Genomic DNA, 24,565 nt, shown 5'->3' with positions numbered 1-24,565 from the left:
TGAGAAATGAATTATGATGCACTCTCATATATATCCAACTAAATGCAAAGCTCGTGGCCACCGAGCCAAATCTTAATCTAATACAAATGAGTCCCAAATTCAACAAAGGCGGCCTAAATCTTGTAATTCCAAATGAGCAGTAAAGCCAACTAATACACACTAAAAACCTGCACATACAAATGAGCAGGAAACCTACAATGAAACTTGTACATATAAATGAGCAAGAAATTCATAGCAAAATTTGCCAATGCAAGTAAAAATGAAGATTAATAAGAAATCAACATCTAGTCACTGAGATATATACCAACTCTTAGAATACAAAAAAAAAAGCAGAAGGATCCCTTGCCGATTAAGAAGAGGTCATGCTTGCTATGATGCAACACAATTGATGGAAGTTTTACTATATTACTTCAAAATACAAACTTCTTGTTCTAGCCATTATCAACTGACCATTCTAAAAGCCAAATCTTGATTACAAATTGCGGATTCAATCTCCCTTGAGAATGAATCTGTATTATGCAATATTCAATAGCCTCCATTACTCTTATCCGACAAGGTCAAATGACTCCAGTTTTAATTTACTTCAAAGATAATCCCACCCTGTATAGTGGTCCAAAGCCGCCATCTTCAAGCTTGTTATTTTCATGAAAAATTTGTGCGACTTCTGCCAATGCCTCTAAGCTCATGGTAAATTGTTGAAGTTCGTGTATGAGTAATTCCAATTCGGAGGAATATCCATGCCCTTCTGTAAATGAATGAAAACTGGTAAAGCTTAAAAGTTTTATCGCTAAACTAAATCCGACAGAAAATTAAATTAAATACAGAGAGAGAAAATTGGAAGTGGCAATTCGTTGTATCTAGAGAAGCTGGCCTCATAAAAATGACAGATCTCCTTTTTTAGTGTAGACTCTTTTCAATATAAACATAATCAAACATATATTAAAAGAAGAATTGGTTGTGCTTACTCTTCTATTGGGTTTGGTGAGGAAGTTGTAGAGAGTCCATGGTGAAGAAAAGTTAAATCTGACCCCACAGCCTAAGTCACCAGGTTCGGCCGAATTTCATTCTTGAAGTTCGAAATTCGTCGAACTTCAAAAAAAAAAAAATTTTTGGCCTTCTTCTTCTATTAATATTTTTTAAACACATCTTCTTTTCTTTGATTAAAACCCATTAACCCGTTCTTTCTTCAGGATATTTATGTCTGTTAGAACCCTCAATTAGAATGAGAAAAAAAGTGCTGAAGATGATAATTGATTACCCAATCAGTGAGGTATTCCAGTATTTGGTGATTCTGTTATTCTCATAAGATGAGATAAAGATGTTACTTACAATAAACCTTATTAGCAATTCATATGGAACCATCCCCCATATGAAAGATTGGTTGTTTTATAGAATATATCTGGCATATTTATACATATGACGAACTTAATTCGAATTTTATACATTTCGAATTTTTCCCTCATCGAACTTCATTCGAATTTCAAAATTGTCGAACTTCGAATTCGAATTCGAACCTGGTGACTTAGCCCACAGCTTCCCAATAACAACCATCCCTCCCTTTAGCCAAGCATGTTCCAACAGTTAGGGATATGAAGTAATTGGCCCACCTCATATGAACCGCCTATTAGACAAGTCGGAGAGAAGACTAAGGTTGTGGACTGGAAATCTTCCATGTTGCCTGAGAAGTGAGATGTTTGTGGGGTTCCAGAGGGCAATGTTTGGAGAGTGCGATTGAAATTCCCTCCCCATTGACATTCCTCAACAACTGATTTTCCTTCATTGCTTTTGTTTTGCACATGCATAGCAACAATGTTGACAATTAAAGATACTTTTTGAGAAAAGCTAGTAAACATTTATTTACTTCCATGAAAAACTTCTTCATTTCTAGAATTTCAGAAGAAATGACGAATCACAGCCTATCTATAAATTTATCAAAAGGATAACAACACATTTTGCCAAATAAAATATCATGCCAACCAATACTAGCATATTAAGTGGCATCATCACTGAATGAACAGTAGAATCTGGAAACCCGTACAAATATGAAAGATCAATTCAAGCAGTATGGTGTAAAAATGTGTAATAGATATTTTCCAAATTTCATATGTCCACCTTTGAAGAACTTACATCAAGACAATGAACAGCTGAATCTCTAGTAGCATTGTTGCTAACATGTTCCTCGTCATCAGACTCTATTACATTTAAGTCCACAACTGGTTAGCAAATGTTCAAATTAAGTTATCGAAAACAACTTTAATTCGCCTGGAAAGAACACAATGCCATGAAATATTTGAGAAACAAAAAACACAAACCATACATAACGCATTAATTGTAAAATTAACATAGCTAATTATCAACTGAACGTAGCTCTCATAAACTCATTCGAAGCCTCTAATGTTTTCTCGAACCAGAGGACTATCTAGAAAAATGCAATGTTGTGTCCACCTTTGTAGAAATTACATTCAAGTCCAAAAAACGTTAGCAAATGTTCAAATTAGGTTATACTACCGAAATTTTTTATTCACCTAGAAAGCAAACAATGCCATCAAACATTACAAAAACGAAAAATACAAACCATACATAAAGCATTAGTTGTAACATTAACATAGCCAGTTATCAATCAAACATACCTCTGATAAACTCATTCCAAAACCTTTCACTTTTTCTAGAATTAGAGGACTATCTAAAACATGCAATGTTGTGTCTACCTTTGTAGAAACTCCTATGCTTTCAGCAGCATTAGTGATACTAGATGATGCTCCACCAGGCCTAAGTCAGATGTTGCAAGAACTGATGCCCAATGCAGGTGTTGCAAGGCCATTTGAACTTGAGACAGTGGTCAAGTTTTCTACCAAATAAACAAGAAACAATTATCGGAAAATAAATGAAGTATAATTGTTCAAATGCACAGGAAAAAATGACAACAAAAAAGTTCTTGCTTGTTAAATAGGCTCCTTTAGCTGTAACATAGCGGGTTTTTAACCTGTGTTGAAAAATGTATATGCTGGGGAAAAACCCCATAAAATTAGAGTTACAATCAGACGAATATTGAAGTTACATGCCTGAGAATTCTGAGGAAGATGGACCTTTAAATGTCTTAGCCAAATATTCTGAAGATCCTGATGAAATTTGAAGATCATCATTCAAGTTTGACCGACCTAATTTTCCTTAGAAAATGACCGGACCTGCTCCAAATGCCCTAAAATTTTACAAGCTGCCTCTCTCGATTGTCGCGGCACTTGGAATTCAAATGCTGACTTAACATTCTGCTTCTCCACTTCCATTGGTTTCTTGTTAACTGGAATCAGTACATTTCGCTTAGATTTATTTGCATGTAGTGAATAAAGTATTTAATAAAATTCACAGAATTTAATTGTTAACTAATTTAATTAAATGAACTCAAGTTACCTAATGGGATATAAGAGCTGGTCCGTTGTCGGGTGCTCCTCATTGGAATGTAAGAGCTGCTCCTCTTTTTTAAAATCTGTGGAACAAATAATATCACGTTAATACCCAACAGTTTATCTCGAAAACCAGTAATTGGAGACTGTATTGGCGTCCACTGCGATTCTGGGGTCCTTATTGGAGTCTCATCGCCAATGTGCTGCAATCACAAAAAAAGTAAAAACTTTTATAGAGCAGAACAGATTCAACTTTTATAGATTTTAAAACTGAACTAGATATGCTACACCATAGGATAATGAGCCTGGTTAGAAGAATTTCCGACATGGGAAATACTTTTGAGGGGTTGAACTCTGTCTCGAGACCTTTGATGCCGTATACTAACCTTATCATATGGGCTCTTCAATTGAGCAAATTCCAACGGGGTCAGATGGATTCTTTATCTGAGCATCATGTATATTTCTCCTCTGTTCTTACTGTTTAATTTGCACGTTCTTTGCATTTTCAAATTCGCTAAAAATGTGCTCCCTGGAAACGTATTTAATGCATTTCATTGTACATTCTCTAATAAGACGGCTGGTTTGATCCACAACTCTTCTCGTTATCTCCTTAGCAATCGCCATTCCCCTGCCTGAAATTCTTATAATTTATTTGCTGATCTTTTTCCTTTTGCGATGCGATCCTAAAGCAAAGATTTGCTCTTAGTTTGAAATATAAATTTTATGTAAAATGATCGTTTCATAATAAGTGTAAACTTCTTCTTTTTTTCATGGTAAGTTTCCTTTTCTACTGTTGGCATAGATGGCATCCATCGTGCACTACTTCAGTTCAATGCCTTTGTACTCCACTTTAACTGATAATGCAGCACTTGAACTACCACTCGTAATAAAGTAAATAAACCCATTCCTGCCAACTAAAAAAATCCAATTGGAGATCTGCAAAGAAAAAAATCTGAAATCTTACAGATATTCATGTAGATATTTTACTTGGCGACCTGCAATTCTACTTATTGGTAGTTGGCGCCAATGGGTTTATTCACTTTATTATGAGTGGTAGTTCAAGTGCTGCAATATCTGTCAAATCGTACACAGCAGTACTCAATTGAAACTGTGAACAAAGGATACCATCTATGCCAGCAGTAGAAAAGGAAACTTACCATGAACAAAAAGAAGAAACTTACCATTACTATGAATCGATCTTTCTACAGAAAATTTAGATTTCAAACTAAGAACAAATCTAAGACAAAAAAAAATTAAAAAAACTCATCACTTCAGTTTCTCATTCTTCCAATTCAGTGAATCAACTTCTATGCTGCTATGGTAAAGGGTGTAACTGCGAAAAGTCTTTGTGTCCTTCGAGAAGATGATTGTCATTATGGAAGCTCATACAAAGTTACCAAAGGAATGAAAACAAAATATGGTGACTCGAGACTGCTAGATATACCCATAATAGAAAATTCCTTGGTTCATTGCCATTCGGGCTACCGTGATAGGTTTGAGGCATATATGTTAAAAGGAACGAACACTGGTTTCTATGCGGCATGAAAGAGTGGGTGAATCTACTACTTTGTTTGAAAAGGGTATTACAAGTGTTCCCAATGGAAGGATGAGTATAATCGAGTGACAAGGATGTCAGAGATAAACTCGGTTGCTGCTAATATTAAACAGCGAGTTGATATATCCTTTCCATAGATATATAGGGAATCAAATATTTGTAGGTAAAATATTCAATTAGATTGTTCTTTGGTATCATCTACTGGTAATAAAGGACACTAAATATCTTCTTAGACAGAAATAATTCATTATGTTTTTAAATTATTTATTTAGGCTTGGGTGCAAGTAGTAGAATTTCCATCTACCTTTATATGATGGTATACCATTGATACATGTATAATTCATTTTTAGCTTTCTCATACAAAGTTCGAAGTCCTGGTTGGTGGGTATAGTGTTACTAGATTTGTGCCAACACTTTCAATGGCATGGAAAATGGATTCAAAACATTTATAGAAGATACATTTACATTTGGAGATTCGGACACATACCATAGAATGGACACTTCATATATCTCAAATGAGAGCAAGGCTAGCTGTGAAACAAAATGCATCCTTGTTGATGATTCTCGCAAGGAAATTAATCAATACACAAAACCCTAAACAATAGTCCTTAGTCAAAGCTAACATCTCTTCATAATAAGATAAAAACTACACGAATAAACAACATTCTAATAGCTTAGTTTTTTAGTCAATCAATAAGCATAATGCATTTTCACATTGTCTGCTTCATTTTCACCAATTACTTCCACAGCTTCCTCCTCAACTTCTTTAAAATTGTGCTTCCTGCAGATAGAGTTGAACCATTTCACCACACATTTTTTTAATAAGACGCTTGGCTGGATCCACAGCTATTCTCTGTATCACCTTAGCAATTGCCATTCCCTTGTATGAATTGTTACAGAAGCAATTCCCTGATATTTTTCTTTTGCAATGATGCTACAACAGTATTTGTTTTTAGTTTGAAATCAAAATTTGCTGTAGAATGATCATTCCATGGTAATGAAGACATGTTCATGGTAAGTTACTTTCTTAATCTGCTCATAATTTCAGCTTCTCCTGTTTTTTTCTTTCCCTAATTACGCCTTTTAAACATGAACAATTTCAGTTTGCATTAGCATGCCATGTCTTCAGCTTGATTACTAGAGCAACCATTCAAATTTATAGCATAGGCAGACACTAACTCCCCAGAGTGAGATCTTAAAATTCCTCCACCCGCGGCCAGTCCCAGGGAGTATCTAACAGCACCATCAAAGTTTAGCTTGAAGCAATTCCCTGATATTTTTTCTTTTGCAATGATGCTACAACAGTCTTTGTTTTTAGTTTAAAATCAAAATTTTCTGTAGAATGCTCATTCCATGGTAATGAAGACATGTTCATGGTAAGTTACTTTCTTAATCTGCTCATAATTTCAGCTTCTCCTGTTTTTTTTTCTTTCCCTAATTACTCCTTTTAAACATGAACAATTTCAGTTTGCATTAGCATATAATATCAATAATGACCTGATAAACACTTTCTTCTAATTAATGCTTTTATTTCAGGTGATGTTATGGTATTTTTGACTGGAATACATGGCCTTGGAATTTCTTTTTGCAGGGCAAAGGTGACCTTTCCTGTGGACAAGGTTCTAAGTGACAGTAACGCTAGCAATACTGTCATAACCTGGAACAAGAATGACAAAGCCACTAGAGATACACATTTCTGTTCAACAATGACAGTAATAGCTTCTGATTTTGTAGCCAGATGTATCATAGTACAGGTACAACAGATTTGACATTGAACTGAATAAAAATTGTTTCTGCATCATTGATTGGAATGTTTCAGAATAAGGTGCTGCAGATGGGCAGTCCATCTATGAGGTAGACTAAAACTATGCCAAACACAATATATATCTATCATGGAAAAATCAGTCTGCCATTAGTAAAACTTGTTTTGATCATTGACTAATGCAATTTGTTTGGTGGCAGAAATGTCATCTGCATACAATTTCTGTACTCGACAGAGCCATTACAGAGCAGAGAATGTTCTCTTCAGGGGAACAAACACACTGTGTTTATTAACGGTAAGGTGACGGGCCGGCTCAATGTTTCTGGACAGGGCATGAGGACCTTCCACCAGACAAAAGTGTGTCAGCTGAACACAAAAAGGAATTCATTTTAAATCCAACAAGAAACCCATTTTCAGTTTCTGTATTCTTCATTCTTGATTATTAAAGATTGCATCAATCTTGGTTTGTTTTCTTCTGCAGGACTGTAACTTTTGCTCAGTATAAATGTTCTGGGTCAGGCTCAAACAGCTCAGGGATAGTCCCATGGTCATTGGAGCTAAGTAATGTATACTCTTTACAGAAGCCATTACATAAGGGGATAGGAACAGAGTTGTTGAGTTGTGTGTTTTTAAAAGGTGGGGACCGTGGATGGTGAGTCGCTAAATGAATATATTTTGTGAAAGGTGAAGAGAATACCCACTGTAACTTTCATACAAATTTAGGTGTAAAAACAGGGCAAGCTCAAATTATTACCAAAAACAGGTAAAAAAAAAGTTTTCATAAACATGTCTTCACTGCAACCATAGATTCATTCTTAAATGACCTTGGGCCTGTTCGGCAAACAAGAGTGACTTTTGTAGTTCGAATCCCATCGATGATCCGCTGGCTTTCAGCTATGTTGCAAAATTTTCGCGCTTTGCAACAGATCAAGTCGAACAACGCCATATTTTTTGGGCAACGACATGTGCCGCAGGCCTCTGCGGTACATCACAGCTTTTTCAAAACACGGGGGCTCATCACCAAACTCTTGTACTTGCACAGGACGATCCGAGCATGCAACACAGTGGAAATACAAGACCCCATTGACGCTGCAAGCTCTCCATTGTGATAAAGAATAAATCTTTGAGGCGCCTCACATTGGTTCTCCATTCGCCATGATGCAGCAACAATCAGAGAGCTCATACTGTGCCATGGATTTCAATAATCGTAGAAGCTGTCGGATATCAAAAAGAGCCCTCCAACAAGACTAGAATTAGATGGCAGGTAATTCGGCCATGCGGATGCATATGAGTTGAGAGTGCCGTTGCTCCTGTGTCCGCCCTTAAAGGCACAGGATTTTCTCATTTGAGCCCTCCGATATAAATAAGACACCTTAGAGTTTCCATTCTCTTATTTTTCCCGCATCGTGCTTATGAACCAGGTCCCAAAAAACAATCTCATCTTTTATATCGAATCCTTGTTCAATCATTGTTATTCGAAACAAAGAAAGCATCCCTAAAAGACCTCCCAAACTTTCCAATAAACCACAAAAACTCGTTATTTTAAAACTAACTCTTGATATGTTTCTAAATCCACAGGATTCTTTAAGAGTAAACAAGCTCGATATTCAAAGACATTCTATTTTCCATTTGTTCTTTCTTTGTTTGTATGATTTTCTCCCGAATGTTCAGTAGAGGTGGGTTCTTTCCTTCCTGTTTCCCCTCCGAAAAACACGCGACAGATACGGTGATGGTAGAGCGACGAATGAATTTTAGAAAGAAGATCATATTATGATATATTTAGGGAAATTTTTAAATTAAGATAAAGAGTATATATGCATCTTAATTACATAAGGGAAGGGAACAAAATTGTTTAGGTTAGTTCTTTGTTTTATATAATTAAATAAAGTGTGGACCTATGATTTGAGTTTTGGTATGAAAACATTTTGTTGTAGGCCAAGAGAAATCCTATTCAATTTAATGTAGCTTTCATACAAGTTTATAAGGTGTAAATCAAAAGAGAAAAACAAGACAAACTCAAATTATGAAAAAAAAATTAAAAAATTAATCCATGAAATGTCTTTACTTTGTGGACCTATCATTCTACAACATATTTAGATTTCAAAAAAGTAAAAAAGTAAAGGAGGCCACTCTAACATAGCATCACAAAAAGAAAAATATCAAAGAATGGCTTCTATAACAATTTCCAATAGGGGTCTCTTTTTGTTGGCCATTGTTTGGTTGCTAGTTGGTTATGTCTTTTCTATGAGTAGCATTTTGTAAATAAGGTTAACATGTTTTACTTTTTAATTAAACACAATTTCAAATAGGGAAATCTCAATTGTTAAATAGATAGGGCAAATAGGAGGAGAATAAGAGGGGAGAAGTTGGGTGTTGAGAATAGTTGTGGATCCAACTAATTGTCTTATTAAAAAATGTGTAGTGAAATGGTTCAACTTTATCTACAAGAAGCACACTTTTGAAGAAGTCAAGGATGAAGCTCTGATAATATAAGGTAGACATGATGCAAACAATGGGCAAAATACAAAGTTATAAGTGTGGGAAAAGGCAACTAGAGAAAACAAATATCCATTCTTTGGACAATGTCATTCATTCTAGTGTCTCACTTATCTCTTTTACTGAAAATGTAAGTTAAATTTTGTTAAAAAAACTACATGATGCAACTAAAGGAGACTACTTAACAAGCAATAACTTTTTGTTTTGATTTTTTTTACCACTTGAAGAATTAGACTTTATTCATTTTCCAATAATTGCTTCATGTTTGCTTGGTAGAAAACTTGATTCCTATATCAAGTTCAAATGGCCTCCTATTTACATCAATTGTTGCGACACCTACCTTGGTCATCCTAGTATTATTTGATGGACTTACATTTCTAACATTGATGATATCAATATATTTTTATAGTCATTAGTATATAATTGTATTTATACCACATTTTGGTATTATTTTGGCTATTCTGATTTGGATTTGTAGGTATATGGCTACTATTTATTGTATTCCTAATTGCCATAGGAGCCCTTTGGGTATTTTTTGAGGTTTAGTCAGGTGGTTCTTGCTCCATTTTGTTTACTCTAGTAGGAGAGTCGTGATAGTATATGCTCAAACTGCTAAACTCTATACTGAAGATTTTGATACTAATATAAAGCGTGCTTGCCCTACTCAGCTATTAGCTTAGCAAAAAACAAAACATCGATGATATTAGTTCAATGTCATTTTAACCTCTAGAATCCACTAGTGCTTATGCCACCAATTCAAAGAAAATCATTATTACTCTACATATCAGCAACAACAAAAGCATTGTCTAGGAACTTTTGGCACAACAAGACCATGAAAGAAGAAACGAGCCATCTATTGTACATCAAACGCAGACTGGTATGATATTAGCTTAATTATACTCCAATTGAGTGTGCATGTCTTGTTGTAATTTTTTCCTTGCAAAAATTATGTCATTACATGCTAACTCATAAAATAAAGCTCATGGTAAGAATTGATCCATTAAGGTATCTACTCAACAAAGAAACTCTCATTGGTATGATAGCTAAGTGGGTGACGATGTTAAGTGAATTCAACATTGACTATATTGACACCAAAGCTATCAAAGGACAAGTCATTGTAGATCAACTTGTAGATGCACCAATGATCGACGATTCTCCTCTTGTATCAAAATTTCCAAATGAATCATCTTCATAGTGACAAAATCAAGATTATGAAAATTATATTTTGATAGATCATTTACACAACATGGAGTAGAAGTATGCATATTATTCATCACACACAAGGAGATTCTATTCCTAAATCATATCAGTTATCCTTCCCCTGCATGAACAATATTGTAGAATATGAGGCATTAACTACGAGTTTATGAATTATAGTACAGTGGAGAATCCAAGAGCTTTATATTTTTGGGGACTCTCAACTTGTAATTTTTCAAACAAATGATGATTATTAAACCAATAATGAAAAACTAATACCCTAATGCTAATGGCATACAACCACTATTTGTTCTTTATTGAGCTCTTGGGCACAACTAGGGTTTTATATGGTTGGATCTTGTTAGTTTTACAATATATAATTTGAATTCCCAATTTCACCATATAGAAATATCAATACTATTTTGTGTAGTAGTAGTCATGATAGAGGATGTGTATGTAGGAATATTGGGTATTTATTGTAGGTAGGTGTATTGGTATCTCAACTTGATTTGTAAGAGTGGTATGTCCAAGCACTTTCGTGCAACTAGCCAATATCATAATGTTTTCATCCACTATGTGAGCTATTGTATCATATTTCTTAGCTTCTCAATAAAGGGGATTGCCTCTTCAACCAAGACATCTTTACTCACAAATTGTTGAAGCTTTTTTAATTACTTGTCAAGTTTCATCAATTGTTTGTTAGACACTTGTATTGAATGGTCATCCTCATTATGAGAAACATTAAGAGAATTATTTTTTAGATATGTTATGAAAGATGTGTGTTGGATTGAGTGAAGATGGTTCTCCTAATTTTTGTGGTGAAAAAAATTTAATATGTAACTCAGGCTCGTCATCATTACAGGATAATACATGGGAAGTCATAAATCGGTAACTTCTTCTCACACGAATCTCAAATTCAAAAGGATTGGTTATGAAACTTGTAAACAAGTACAAGATCCAACAACATAATTTTTCATAGGAAACAAGAGAGGAAAATGAGAGGCAAGGGGAAGGAAATTGCTTTGTTATTTCAATGCCTCTAATTAATTAAGAAAATTTATTGAAAATGTAAATTAAAATGATACAGTCAATTAACCAATTAATCAAATAATGTGGAATGATAACAATAATGAAACTGATTAAATTATGTGAAATAACAATATATGATGAGTGCGCGCGAGGAGCAGGGGTGGCTAGGGTTGTGGGTGATGTTGCAAAGGAGGAGGAGGACAATGACCTGGATGGAGAGCGGGATGTCGGGGGTTTCTTCGCGTTTCAGCGGTCATCCCTTTTCCCCTCTCTCTTCCCTGCTCCTTGGTGGATTGGATGGAGGTTTATGTCTAATGCACGTATTGGGAGGGCTTGGGAGCACAGGTTTTTGTCCTTTATGCCAAGCTTGTTGACGGCTAGAGGTCTCTTTTGCCTATTTCCTTTGGTCGCTTGGTGGGGTGTGGTAGTGATGGCTCCCCATGGCTGTATTGACCCGAGTGTGGATCTTTTGCCCTTCCTTTTCCTTTGGATGTGATCGTTGATGATGCCCTCTTTGGTATTGGTTGCTGCTTCAGGGGTTCCCTATTGTGTTGTGTCATAGGCTAGTTTTAATGTAGGGGTGGCCCCTTTTTGTTCCTGTTCTCTCTTCCTTGTTGAGGTAATGGCTTCTGTCGTTATGGGTTTTAGGGGTTTTTTTCCCACTGCTTCTCTTTTCTTTATCAAGGAGGAGGTGTTCTTCCTAGAGCCATGGCTGAAGGTCCTGAGGGTGGGAGTGATCTATTTGTTTTTTGCACCCTCGATTTTTGTTAAAGATTTGTTGATGGGTTTCCCTCTTTAGTCTAGTCATGTCTTTGCTTGCAGAATATTTTGGTATGCCCTCTTTATGCAGCCTGGGTTTTCTCCAGCTTGCCTTATTGAGGTGGCCCTTCCTTCTTCAGAGGCGAAGACGGATGGTGCTGGAGACAACTTCTCTCCTATAGAGATGGAGTTGAGTGCTTCTATAGAGTTTGGGTAGTGCTGGAGGGTGGATGGCGATGTCCTTCTTCTGGACTGCTTGGGTTATAGAGGAGATATTTATCCTGGCTCTTTAGGTTATGGGAGCCTATCAGAACCCATTATTGAGAACCTCATAATTTTGATGGTTGAGTATGTGCTAAGTATTTCTCTTCCTCCATTGATCCCTATTGATGTGGTGATTGTGGAGAGCTTTTGGTTTCCAACCATGTTCTTGTTCCTCCTAGTTGAGGGAGCCAATAAAAACCCTCCTATGTTAGTTATTTTTTTGACTAACCGGGTGCCAGCTACCAATTTTAAAGGGCACACCTTGGTTTCTTATGGTACTTCTTTTTGGTTAAGGAGTGCTGGGCTTGGGAGCCTATTTTTCAGGTTGTGGGATCTTTGTTAAAACCCTCTTGTATGGTTGTGGGTGCCAATAAATACCCTCAGAGTCTTCCAGGTTGTGGGAACCATTTTAAAACCCTTTTCTATGGTTGTGGGTGCCAGTCAAAACCCTCAGAGTCTTGTTTCTTTGCTCAGGACTTTCTTGATATGTATTGCTCTATGTTGTCATGTGGTTGGCATTTCAGTAGAGGTTGGTTGTATGGATTCACTGTATATCTTTTGATCAGTTGTTTCTTGCTAGGGTCTAGATGCTGGTTCATTTAGGGGGTTTTGGGTCCCCTTAAAACCTATTGTCTGGGGTTTTGGGTCCCCTCAAAACCTTCTTTTCCCTTAATCAAAAACAATATATGAACAATTAACCACTTAATTATGCAATATGAAAAAAAATATTGTGATTAATTAATTCTAGTGTAAGCACAAAAGCAAAAAAATTAAGAAACAAGCACATGTGAATATGAAAATTTTATGAAAATAAACTCATATTTAAACATCCAAATAAAAAATAATGAAATCTTATGATGGATTCATGAAAATGATTTGGATGGAAATAAGAGCCTTAGCCTAGGAATAAAAACTATGATCTTATTAAAATTCACTATATCCATTTCATTTGTTCTTCACTAGGGAACATCCAACGAGATTTAACTAATGTCCTAGAGGAGAGCTAAACACTTTGATTAATTGTTCTCTTTTTGAATGTTTGTTTGCTATGGAATGATTTGATTTTATATGAATATGCAATGTCTAGCTAAAATGATGGAAAATTTGATAGTGAATAGCATAAATAGATTGATATAGAACTGTAAATAAGCATATAATCTTAAATACGAGGATGAGATATAGAGGGTTAACCTATAGCTACAATCTAGAGAAGGATAAGTTAAACATAGGAGTAGGGTACCTTAGTTTGAAGATGTTTTCATCAAAAAAAGGTTTCAAAACCCAAATCAGAAAGTTCTATAGATTTGTCCCTTTAAAAATCAACTAAAAAATGTTAAAACTAGGGTATTTAAATTAGGTCCAAGAGTTTCTACTTGTTGAAACTCTAGGATTGCCTATCTTAGTCTTCTTTGTACACTTGTACCTAGTGTGGTCAGATCTGTACCTACACAAATGAAAAGGGCGAAAAAAGGTAGTGCTATATAGGTGCTTGACTAAGATAAAATATTGTGTTGGTGTTTCCACCTCCACTACAACAATGTTAGGATGAAAAGAGATCTTTTCCTCGAAAAGGATAGAAGCTAAAAAAATTGATGGAAATGCTTGAAATGATAAATGTTACCTAAAATGTAAAACCCTTACCTTGAAGTCTCACACAAAGCTTAATGTTTCTTGATTGATTTTAATGCATGCCTTTATCATGGAGGAACACATAAGTTTTGATCATGATTGATAAAATAATGGTGTAGACTTGAATGCTTGACTCCTTGATTAACAATTTATGCTTGATTGTTGAAATTGTGTGAGTGGAAATGGTTCTTGTATAGCTTGATAAATACTAGTTATTCAAATTCAAGAGAGAGAGAGAGAGAGAGAGAGAGAGAGAGAGAGAGAGAGAGAGAGAGAGAGAGAGAGAGAGAGAGAGAGAGAGAGAGAGAGAGAGAGAGTTGTATTTAGATGAAACCTTCTTGCTACTTGCAAAGATGACCATTGTAGCTTCAAATTTGGGGAAAATAATTGGATAAGAGAATTAGGTGTCTTGGCCCTTGCATTCTAAGCCATAAGAAGGTCATTGCACACGAGATTGCACTAAGATTCTAGAAAATATCTCAAAACTAAGAACAAGCAAAAAAGAACCATACATAACCACCAAATTGGGTCCAGGTGAGTTTCAAATTATAAAGGTATACAATTTACTACACTACACCATTCTTGAAGAACATCATTATCAAGGAGAAAGTTGTGAAACTTACCCAAAAGCACTTTTTGTTTGAGGGCTTTAGCCCTAGGCATAAAAACTATGATCTTATTCATTCACTGTTTCCATTTCATTCATTATTCATTGGAGAGCAACCAACAAGGTTCAACTTAAATCGTAAAGGAGAGCTAAACACTTTGATTAATTGTTCCCTTTTTTAATATGTTTTTAATATGATATGATGTGATTTTATATGAATATGCAATGCATAGGTAAAATTATAGTAAAATTGGTAATAAATAGCACAAATAGATTGATACATAACTATAAATCAACACCAAAGCTCAAATATAGAAATGAGATATATAGAGAGGAACTTGTAGCTACAATCTGGAGAAGGATATATCAAAGAAAGGAGTAGGAAACCTTAGTTTGAAGGTGTCTTCATCAATAGAAGGTTTCAAATCCTAGATTAAAAATCTCTATAGATGCACCCCTTCAAAATTCAACCAAAAAGTGTTAAATGGTGGAGTAGTTTAATTTAGTCCAAGGGTTTTTTACTTGTTGAAAATCCGGGACTATCTATCTTAGTCTACTTTGTACACTTGTGTCTTCTCTATGGTTGAATTCGTACCTACACACATGGAAAGAGTAGAAAAAGGTTGTTCTATATAGAGTCTTTCCTAAGCCAAAACTGATGTTAGTGTTTCCATCTCCACTACAACAATGTTAGAATGAAAATAGAGCTTGTCCTGGGAAAGGATAGAGGCTATAAACCTTGATGGAAATGCTTGAAATGATAAATATTACCTACATGTAAAACCATTACCTTGAAGTCTCACACAAAGAATAATGTTGCTTGATTGATGTTAATGCATGCCTTTATCATGGAGGAACACATAAATCTTGATCATGATTGCTAAAACAGTGGTCTAAACTTGAATGCTTGACTCCTTGATTAAAAAGTTGTGCTTGACTACTAAAATTGTACTCAGGAACTATTCTTGTATGACATAATAGTTAATATATATTCAAATGTGTGTGTGTGTGTGTGTGTGAGAGAGAGAGAGAGAGAGAGAGAGAGAGAGAGAGAGAGAGAGAGAGAGAGAGAGAGAGAGAGAGAGAGAGAGAGAGAGAGAGTTTTATTTATATACAACTTTCGTACTACTCAAAAAACCAACCATTGTAATTTTGAATTTGGGGAAAAATAGTTAGATAGGAGTATTAGGTGTCCTAGTCTAAGAATTCTAGGCCATAAAAAGGTGATTATACAAGAGATTATCTTGAGCTTCCATAAATTGTCTCAAAATTGAGCACAAACAGACAAGAACCACACATAACTACCAAAGTGGGTCTAAAGTGGGATTGAAATTGTAAAAGTATATAATTTAAGTTACACTACACCATTGTTGACAAACATCTTTATCGAGGAGAAAGTTGTGAAACTTACCCAAAATCCCTTTTTGTTTGAGGTCTCTAACATGCATGCTAACCATTGAGAATGGAAGATGAATTTGCATACAAGATACCTTGTTTTTTGTAGGTGTTTTGTAGTCCATGACCATTAAAAATGACTTAAGCCTAGTGCGTCAGAATTGTTTGCCCCTACGTGCAAAATTTTGGTGGAGATTTGACATGAGGCTTCTACAAGTGATCTTGAAACCATTGAATTGAGAAGTTAACCACTTTTGATCTCTATAAATGATATCTCCAAGTTTCTACACTCTTTAATATACTGGAGGAAAATGGACCACCTCTATGATTTTCCCTCACTTTTGTATTTTGATTGCTAGCTTGGTGGTGAGGTCATAATTTTTTCCTTGACAATTTACCAAGTGGGATATCATTGGGAAACGGAGCAAAGGAAACATGGCAATTAACCTCATTCTATCCTTAGAATGCATGTGATATCCAAGCTAACACAAGGGAAAATTTAATAAATTACCATTGGGAGTCATCCAAGGAAGTCAAATTCCCATAGATCACATTCTTCTTGGGATGCCAATCTTTAGTACTTTCTATATTACAACCTATTTTAAGTTTTTATTTTGGATGATATCTATGTTTCAACATTAGATTCCCACTTCTTCCTCACCCTTTTTTATGGATATGTATAATATTAGTTTATAAATAGTAATATCTACACATATTAAAAAAATAAGAATTTATCAGAACTTTTAACGTTATTATTCTTAAAATTAAGAGCCCTATCCACAATCTTAAAATTTAATACAACTTTTATATATTAAATAAAAAGATTAAAAAACAATCTTTAATAAATGAATTCATTGAACATACCATTCAATCAACATATATATAATCCCTTTATATCGAATGTTTTACAAATATTATTATTCCAAAAAAAAAAATTAAATCATAATAGTTTTCCATAATTTGGAACAAACGAAGAAAATCATAATAATCTTCCATAATTGCTGCTATTTTAGAACAATTAATAAAATCATTAGTTGTTACTGTTTGGATAAAAATATACGTTTATACATCTCATGGTTCTCATTTCTTCCCAAGTCAACAAATGTCCTTTTCCAATCTGATTTCTTCTCCTTTGCGCACTTCTCCAATCTGTTTTCTTTATCCCATCTGTTGTCCTTTACCACCCGGAGGGGAAAAAAAAGCAATTATAGACCCAAAAAAAGTTGTATTACACCATATCTCGTTTAAAATTCAATAAACTGTTCATTTTTTTAGAATATAAACAAGGGGCGTATCCGTGGTTTATGAGTTTCAGAATGACTGCTTTTCAGCAAGTGGAAGTTATGTGAAACATTGCAACTTGCAAAACTATTGTTTTGCAAATCTATCCATATAATCTGAGGAATTGATAGCTCAATAATTAGGTTAGTAATTTTAAATATAGGATTTATTTATTATAAACTTTAGAGATATTGATGATATCAGTTTTTCACAATTTATAATACTATTTATTGCTGTTTCTTGATTCTATTGTGTTTATATTTTTAAGGATATTCTCTTTTTCTTCTAATTGAAACAGTTCACTTATTAAAAAATTTCAAATCTCCTGTCATGTCCTTCCAGATCTTCCTTTTTTCACAAATAAATTAAAGAGGGACCTTGGTAGTATTGAATGGAACAGAAGTTTTTCCATTCATGAAAAAATTTATATACAATTGAATTCAGAAACTACAAATATTGACACTAGATTATGAAAATCCAATATCATTAATATAAATATCTTTCAACAACTCAACCTTCCAGTCCACACCAGTGAGCTCACATACCTACCAACAAATAGTAAGAGAAAATATCAGTGTAGAGTGGTCCCGAACACTAATCCAATGGCTATATCTCCGACAAGTTGCTAATAATTTAGTTTTTTAATCCAAGGAATTATTCATATCCAGTGGCCTTAGATTTCGTTTATAAACTCGAGGAAGAAGGGGAAGTCTGCAGGTTTAAATGATCCCTTGTTTTGTCGTTCAAACAACTAGAGATCCCCTGTTGATTTTATTTACCTAAATACAATGTGTGGAGAAAGCGTATTATCAAAATCTAATAGCCCAAAAGCTACTTCTAGAGACCCATCTATGAGCTTTGACAAATTTTTAGAGTATCATCTTGGTGAAGTCCCCTCTGAGCAACGTCATGCGACAGGATTCCATTGCCCCAAAGAGGAGGAGAAAAGTGTGGTAGAGAAAGCTAAGGAAAAGAAGAGGAAGGCGATTCCTATTCACAGAGGGCTGAGGAAGCGTCCCTCTGGCAAATGGGCTGCAGAGATTAGAGACCCCATCAAGGGAATCAGAGTTTGGCTGGGAACTTACAACTCACCGGAGGAGGCTGTAATGGTCTATGATCGTGAGGCTCAGAAGATCAGAGCGAAAAAGGAGGCTGCAATGGTCTATGATCGTGAAGCTCAGAAGATCAGAGGGAAAAAGGCCAAGCTCAATTTCCCTGCAGGTTCCATTATCACCGATGACTCTACGAACAAGGTGAATGTTTCTCTTCAGTCAGTGTCAAATACAAGTGAATCTTGTAGCTCCTGCGCTCAGAATTGGAAAGAGGAATCTGTTAAAATTCCTCTTGCAAATCATAGCAAGGAAAGAGAGTTACCTATTCCTGAATTACCGGAACCGGCAGTAATTGAGTATGTGGAAGCTTTGGAGAGGATGGTGGAATTGAACCCTAAAACTACCATCCAGAAGGGTTTCTCAGTGGGTGCTGATTTCAATAATGGTGTGTTACGGTCTCATGAATCAGAAGTATTAGGTTCGAGTCCGAATTACAGGAAGAAAACCCATGAGTTATTGGGTGAATCATCAGCCTCTTTAGATAGCGTTTTTGAAGAGGTATATGGTTACAGAAATGAACTGGAATCCCCCATTTCATTTGATTGGGAAATAGGTTTGTATGAGTCCCCCGTGTTCTTGGCGAAGGCGGATGGAATTTCTACAGGAGGCCTACATAAGAGTGTCATGGCATTCCTAAAGAGGAAGATTCAACCTGATGAGGCGTGGATTGAACAAGAGGAAAGCCTATGGACTTTCTGAACCCAATATTTTTATATTGCTGTCTTAGTTCTCTGCTGATCTCTTATCACAGGTTTTGAGTGAGTTCCAAATCAGTTGTTTTCTTTTGATTGTGGGGTTTCTTAGATGGATCTATGTATGGCTAAAGTCACATAATGTTTATATGAATAATCTTTTTTCTATTAGATTATCAATTTTGTATTATAGATAGCCTTCAAGGTATTTAACACAACACCTGTGATCATTATTTTTAATAAATTCTTTAAATAATTACATTTTTTAAAAAAGTTTGAATGTTATTGATTAAATATGATTTGGATGCTTTTAAATACTATATAAAAATAGATGTATCTAGATTTTGTAATAAAATCATTTTAATTGAATTACAATTTTTTTCAAGATCTTCTCTATTTAAATTCAATTGTTTAGATGTCTTAATATATGAATTCAGTATTTCTAATAATAAAAGAAAGTTTCAATCTACAATTTAAGTGACTAACTTTAACAATATATAACATACAAAATGGTTGGGCAAATTCCTTCTTATCTTATAAATATAAGTGGACTCATCACTTAACTCTATAGAATGTGTTGGCCTACATTTGATTTCTTAACTAATTTATAGTGTTGTTATCTATTGTGTTATCTTTATGTTGGGTCAAATATTGTTATAGGTTTTGTTGTACTTTCTTGGTCAGCATGAGATTTGACTTGTGTTATCCTTCAAATGTGGGGTTGTCTTGTGATGTTTACATGTTCCTTTTATGTTGATTGTTAAAATTCATAACTCTGAGATTCAGGATGACAACAAGGAAGGTGTATCATCTTCGGGCACAAGGATCAAGTTGTGAGTTAGTAGGGCAGTAGTGCTTCCTCCTGAGGATACGACAGTTCGTGGGAAGAAAAAATCACGATTTCATGTTCAGGTGGTTGATCTAGATAATCCAGAAGAAGGGCAGCAATCTGATGATGCTCCTAAGTCTCTAGTTTCATACTCACCTCATGAGATTCTTCCTCAAGTTTCCATTGAGACGCCCCTTTCTCCTCCTGATTTGCTTTTGGATGAATCTCCTCAGAATGCGATTCCCATTTCAGCATACAAGCCATCTCCTGATCATCAACAAGAGAGTGTAATGGAAGTTCCTGAGGATATTCCTACTTGTATCCAGCTGTCAAAAATTGATACTTCCACTTCTGATTTTGATGAGTTTATGAGGCAATCTTCATGCCCATTAGTAACTGAGCAAACCATGGTCGCTGTCCAAACAAATATTCCTTTGCGGATGACCATAGTTATTCAAATAGAAACTGCTTCTCCTTTGGCTACAGCTGCTACTGAAGGGGAACAAATGGATTTACCTCCATAGCTTAGTTATTTTACTCCAAAAAGGAAGAAGCAAGAAATCTCGCCTGATGCCTTTGATTATCAACAACTAAAAGAGTCTAGATCCAAGGTTGCTAAAAAGGCCAAGACTATCTCCAAAGTAACTGTTGACAACAACAAGATGAAGGTAGCTAAAATTATTGAACCCATTGCAGATAAGCCACTTGAAGAAATGTCAGCTATTGATTACAAAGTTGCAAGGATAGAATTGGGTAAGAAAATGCATGAGGTGATTAAACATGATGCTCAGTTTTCTATAGCTTCATTGGTAAAGTGGTATGACGAACTTCTAGGAAAGAAAGATAAGCTAGAAGAGGAAAACTGACAACTTATGGCATTTGTTCATAAAATCACAAAACCTCTCGCTGAAGGGAGTAACTCCATAGGTTCTTTCGGTTCCCAAGAATCAATTCGTGGAGTGGAAAGGGCTACTAAGAAGGTACAAGCATTGGATTCTTGGGTTGATCAGCTTCATGATCTATGTGCATAGGTGATGAAAGACATTTTTCAGATGATGTCTAAGCTGGAAACCATTGAGGAGAAACTGGATCATACTTTCGATACTTTCAAAAAGGATCTAGAAAGTGTTGAAAATAGTTTGACAATCTGGCGTACCATGCCTCAACAACAGTTGAATGTTCTACAGGAGCATGCCATCATCTCTTCCAAGGTCATGTACTTGGAATTTGAAGAGATTCTAGAAAACAAGGTCCTTGTTCTTAAATCCATCATTGAAGAGATTGGTGATGCAACGAGATTCCGGAGTGAAGTTTTCCGAGATATTGTCTCACATTGTGAAAGGGCCTCCTGCAACATATTAAGTTAGGATGGAGAGATGATTCCAAAAGAAGAAGTTCTTGTTGATTTACAGATGAGGATTCATAATGAATGGAGGAGCGAACAATTCTCGGCCACTTCAATTCAAATGTTGATGAAACACCAAGTCTTTTTGCATGAAATCCAGTCCATCCTCGATAAAAACAACTCTGTGCTCCTCCGGTGTCATGATACTATCGTGAAGACCATCGTTGTTGCTGAGAACAGTCATGAACTAGATCCTAAGGAACTACAAATGACCATTCAGAAGTTTAAAGGATTCGTATCTTCACGTGCTGCAACTTAAGTGTTTTTCTACAATTAGTTGTATTTTTTCCACTTTTGTAATCTTTAGTTGTAGGTTATTCTTTTGACAAGTTACATGTAGAAGTCTTTTTGTAAAACGCAAGTTAACTCATTACTTGCACTTTTGTAATTACATGTAAAGCAACTACAAGTTGTGTTCAATTAGGACTGTAGTTGAAATAAGTCTTAGTTAGTTATTGAAGTCTTAGTTAGTTATTGAATAAGTCTTGGTGGTTGAGAGAATCTCTCAAGTTAGTTAGGATCCTCCCACCTTTTTCTCAAGGATCCTCTTCTATAAATGTACTTGAAGGGTATATTGTAATTTTTATCTTTTTGAAAGCAAGCAAAAACTCTGTCAAATTTGCAGCAAAGAAGTCTTTGAGCTTTTATGTGTAAATTGAAAGTTTGATATGAATAGAAGAAAATTACTCAAGCTTTGAGTCTTTGTGCTACATTCTTGAGTTGGTGTTCCATATTTCCTTCTTTGCAAGTGTTTCTTTGAGAGCTTAATCGAATTTGATTTGCAGTCTTTGAGCTGCAAGTATTGAAGATTAAATTAGTTAAAGTAGAAGTTCTATTGGAAAAAGTTGTAAGATTTGCTCTTACACTTGTTCTTAAACACAATTTAGAAGTAGATTTTGTGTGAAATAGTTGTGATTCTTTGAGCTTACACTACTTCTCATTGTTTTAGTAAGAAAATAATAAGATATTTCAGTCTTTGAGTTGTCATAACTTGTCTTTTATAGCATTAGTATAGAAAAGGGTAGATATGACTTCATATAATCAAGTCTTTGAGCTTGATATTGTTGTCTTGTCCCAAAGGAAGCGACGAAAGTCTTTGCACTTTCAAGAAACTTCATTTCCTTTCTCTCATTTCATTTGAAAGTGATTACTGCTGTTAATATTCAATCACTATCCTTTTCTATGAAGAGAAAAAGATATTGTCTTTCTTGAAAGAAGAAGAAAGATTGCTCTCCCATCCTATTTTATTTTCAAAGTTGTAGTTAGATAGGGGGAGCCTTCCCTTAATTAGGAGAGTTTTACTCACACGCTGTGGTTGAAACCACAATTTTGTATATTTCCCCAAGTGTACAAAATTTTCAACCAATAGTTTTTTGGCGACTCTACTGGGGAGAGAGAGATTTGAAGTACCTTGTTAATTCTATCTTAGAATCTCTGGTATAAATTTGTTTGGCCCATCCGAGCCACCAACAGTTTTTTGGCGACTCTGTTGGGGACACAGACGCATTGGGAAGCCTCACACTTTCGTTTGAATACTAGTGTCTTGATGATTTTAGAAGAAGAAATAAATTTTCTTGGGTTTCCTGTTGATAAGAGCTTGAAAATATTTTGATTTCTTTAAGCTGGAAGGTTTGCGTGTTTATGTTTGTCGGAGGAGAGGTGAACATCCTGAAGAAATATCTCCTACTGAATGAGATAGATTCCATTTGCTCACTAGTACATCCTCCCTTTCACGAACCACAAGTTACCCTCCTTCAAAGAAGAAAAAGTCTATCCCAAGTGAAAATTCCTCTTTCTTTTTCAAACCACAGATATCTTCATTATCTAGTATCGCTAATCCACCTCCACCTCCTCTTCCCGGTCCGTGGGGAGTAGCTTTTGGTCCTTTGGCCTTAACCCCACCTCTTCATCCACTTCCTCAAGGTTCCCGTAAAAATCTTCCCAAGTTCTATGGAGATGGAAAGAAGCATCCTGATGAACATGTCAAATCTTTCTATATGGCATGTGGTGTTCTTGGAGTTGAACATCAAGATGTTGATGTTCGTTTATTCATAGAGACTCTTCAAGGTATTGCAGTCGATTGGTTTTTCAATCTTGTTGTTGGTTCGATTGTTTCTTGGAACTTGTTGAGAGACAAGTTCGATGAACATTTCAAGCCTGTGGAAGATGAACACGCCTTGCTAGCCCAATTGACCCAAATGAAGAAGGATACCCATGAAGGCATGCATGAATTCAATGCTAGGTTCAATAAATTAGCAAATAGAATTCCTATCAATTCTAAACCTACTCTTGAGAATCCCAAGTGATTTTTCATTAATACTCAGTTGCCCGAGGTTATTTTCTTCTTAAGGCGAGCATCTCCTACTGATTTAGAAGTTGCTCAATCAATGGCTACAATTGAGGACGATTTGATCCTAGCTGGTAAAATAAAAAAGGATTCTAATCGGTCCAAAGGAGGTTCACATATGGAGGGTTCGTTTTCTAGTTCTACCAATCCAATGGTGCAAAAATTAGCAAATGAACTTCTTTCTTTAAAGAAGAAAGTATCTCAGAATTCCTACCCCGCACCATACAAGGATATCCCAAGACAGACGTATCATAATGTTGTTGCCAGTTATGCTGCTAAGAATCAACCCAAGTTACCACCGCCTCCTGAGTGGCTTGTGCTTGAACCACCACCTTCAAATGCAGTAGTTGGCTATTATGAGACAGATCAAAATGAGTCTTCTTATTTTGATTATCAGTCTAATGATGTTGCTCTTCCTCAACAAGAAGAAGAAGAAGATGTAACTGGCGACTCTACTATATGTTATATGCACTATGATGACTCTGTTTCTACCGAAAGGACTCATAGTCAAGCATTTACTGTAATGACAAGATCTCAAACTCGGTTGGCTCAACAAGATGAAGTTGCAAAGGTCACAAGTGATTTACAACCACCTGTTACTATTGCTAAAAGAGGAACACCGCTGCCCTACATTCCAAAGGATGCAGCAAAAAGTTAAGTAAGTAACAAAAATCCCCCTTTTGCTTCTTCTATTGATTCCAAGCCCACTATGCCTAACCCCAAACCACAATTGGACAATGTTAATCCCTCTCTAGCTGGTTCATTTCAAGATTTCAATATTATTGACCACGCTAGGAAGACTAAG

At 35.4% G+C, this 24,565-nt stretch overlaps 1 protein-coding gene and 2 long non-coding RNA genes across 4 annotated transcripts; 1 reads left to right on the top strand and 2 right to left on the bottom strand.

Moving 5' to 3' along the window:
- Positions 1-232: 232 nt before the first annotated feature.
- On the bottom strand, positions 233-1,036 carry LOC131855796 (uncharacterized). The gene is made up of 2 exons (XR_009358416.1): positions 966-1,036; positions 233-745 (listed from the first exon to the last, which is right to left on the bottom strand). It is a non-coding gene; the product is annotated as an uncharacterized LOC131855796 (long non-coding RNA).
- A 498-nt stretch (positions 1,037-1,534) lies between these two features.
- LOC131054484 (uncharacterized) lies at positions 1,535-7,463 on the bottom strand. Of its 2 annotated transcripts, XR_009358415.1 has the most exons (4): positions 3,788-7,463; positions 3,409-3,604; positions 2,128-3,298; positions 1,535-1,782 (listed from the first exon to the last, which is right to left on the bottom strand). It is a non-coding gene; the product is annotated as an uncharacterized LOC131054484 (long non-coding RNA). The 2 variants fall into 2 exon arrangements; XR_009358414.1 differs by having other exon boundaries at positions 3,409-7,463.
- A 10,700-nt stretch (positions 7,464-18,163) lies between these two features.
- Positions 18,164-19,186, top strand: LOC131054485 (ethylene-responsive transcription factor ERF056). Its single transcript, XM_057989015.2, has one exon. The coding sequence runs from the start codon at positions 18,164-18,166 to the stop codon at positions 19,184-19,186; it is 1,023 nt and encodes a 340-aa protein (XP_057844998.2).
- Positions 19,187-24,565: the final 5,379 nt, after the last annotated feature.

The sequence above is a fragment of the Cryptomeria japonica genome, chromosome 7 (assembly GCF_030272615.1).
Source record: "Cryptomeria japonica chromosome 7, Sugi_1.0, whole genome shotgun sequence".
Taxonomy (NCBI): domain Eukaryota; kingdom Viridiplantae; phylum Streptophyta; class Pinopsida; order Cupressales; family Cupressaceae; genus Cryptomeria; species Cryptomeria japonica.
This window is presented reverse-complemented; position numbering and strand designations above follow the sequence as displayed.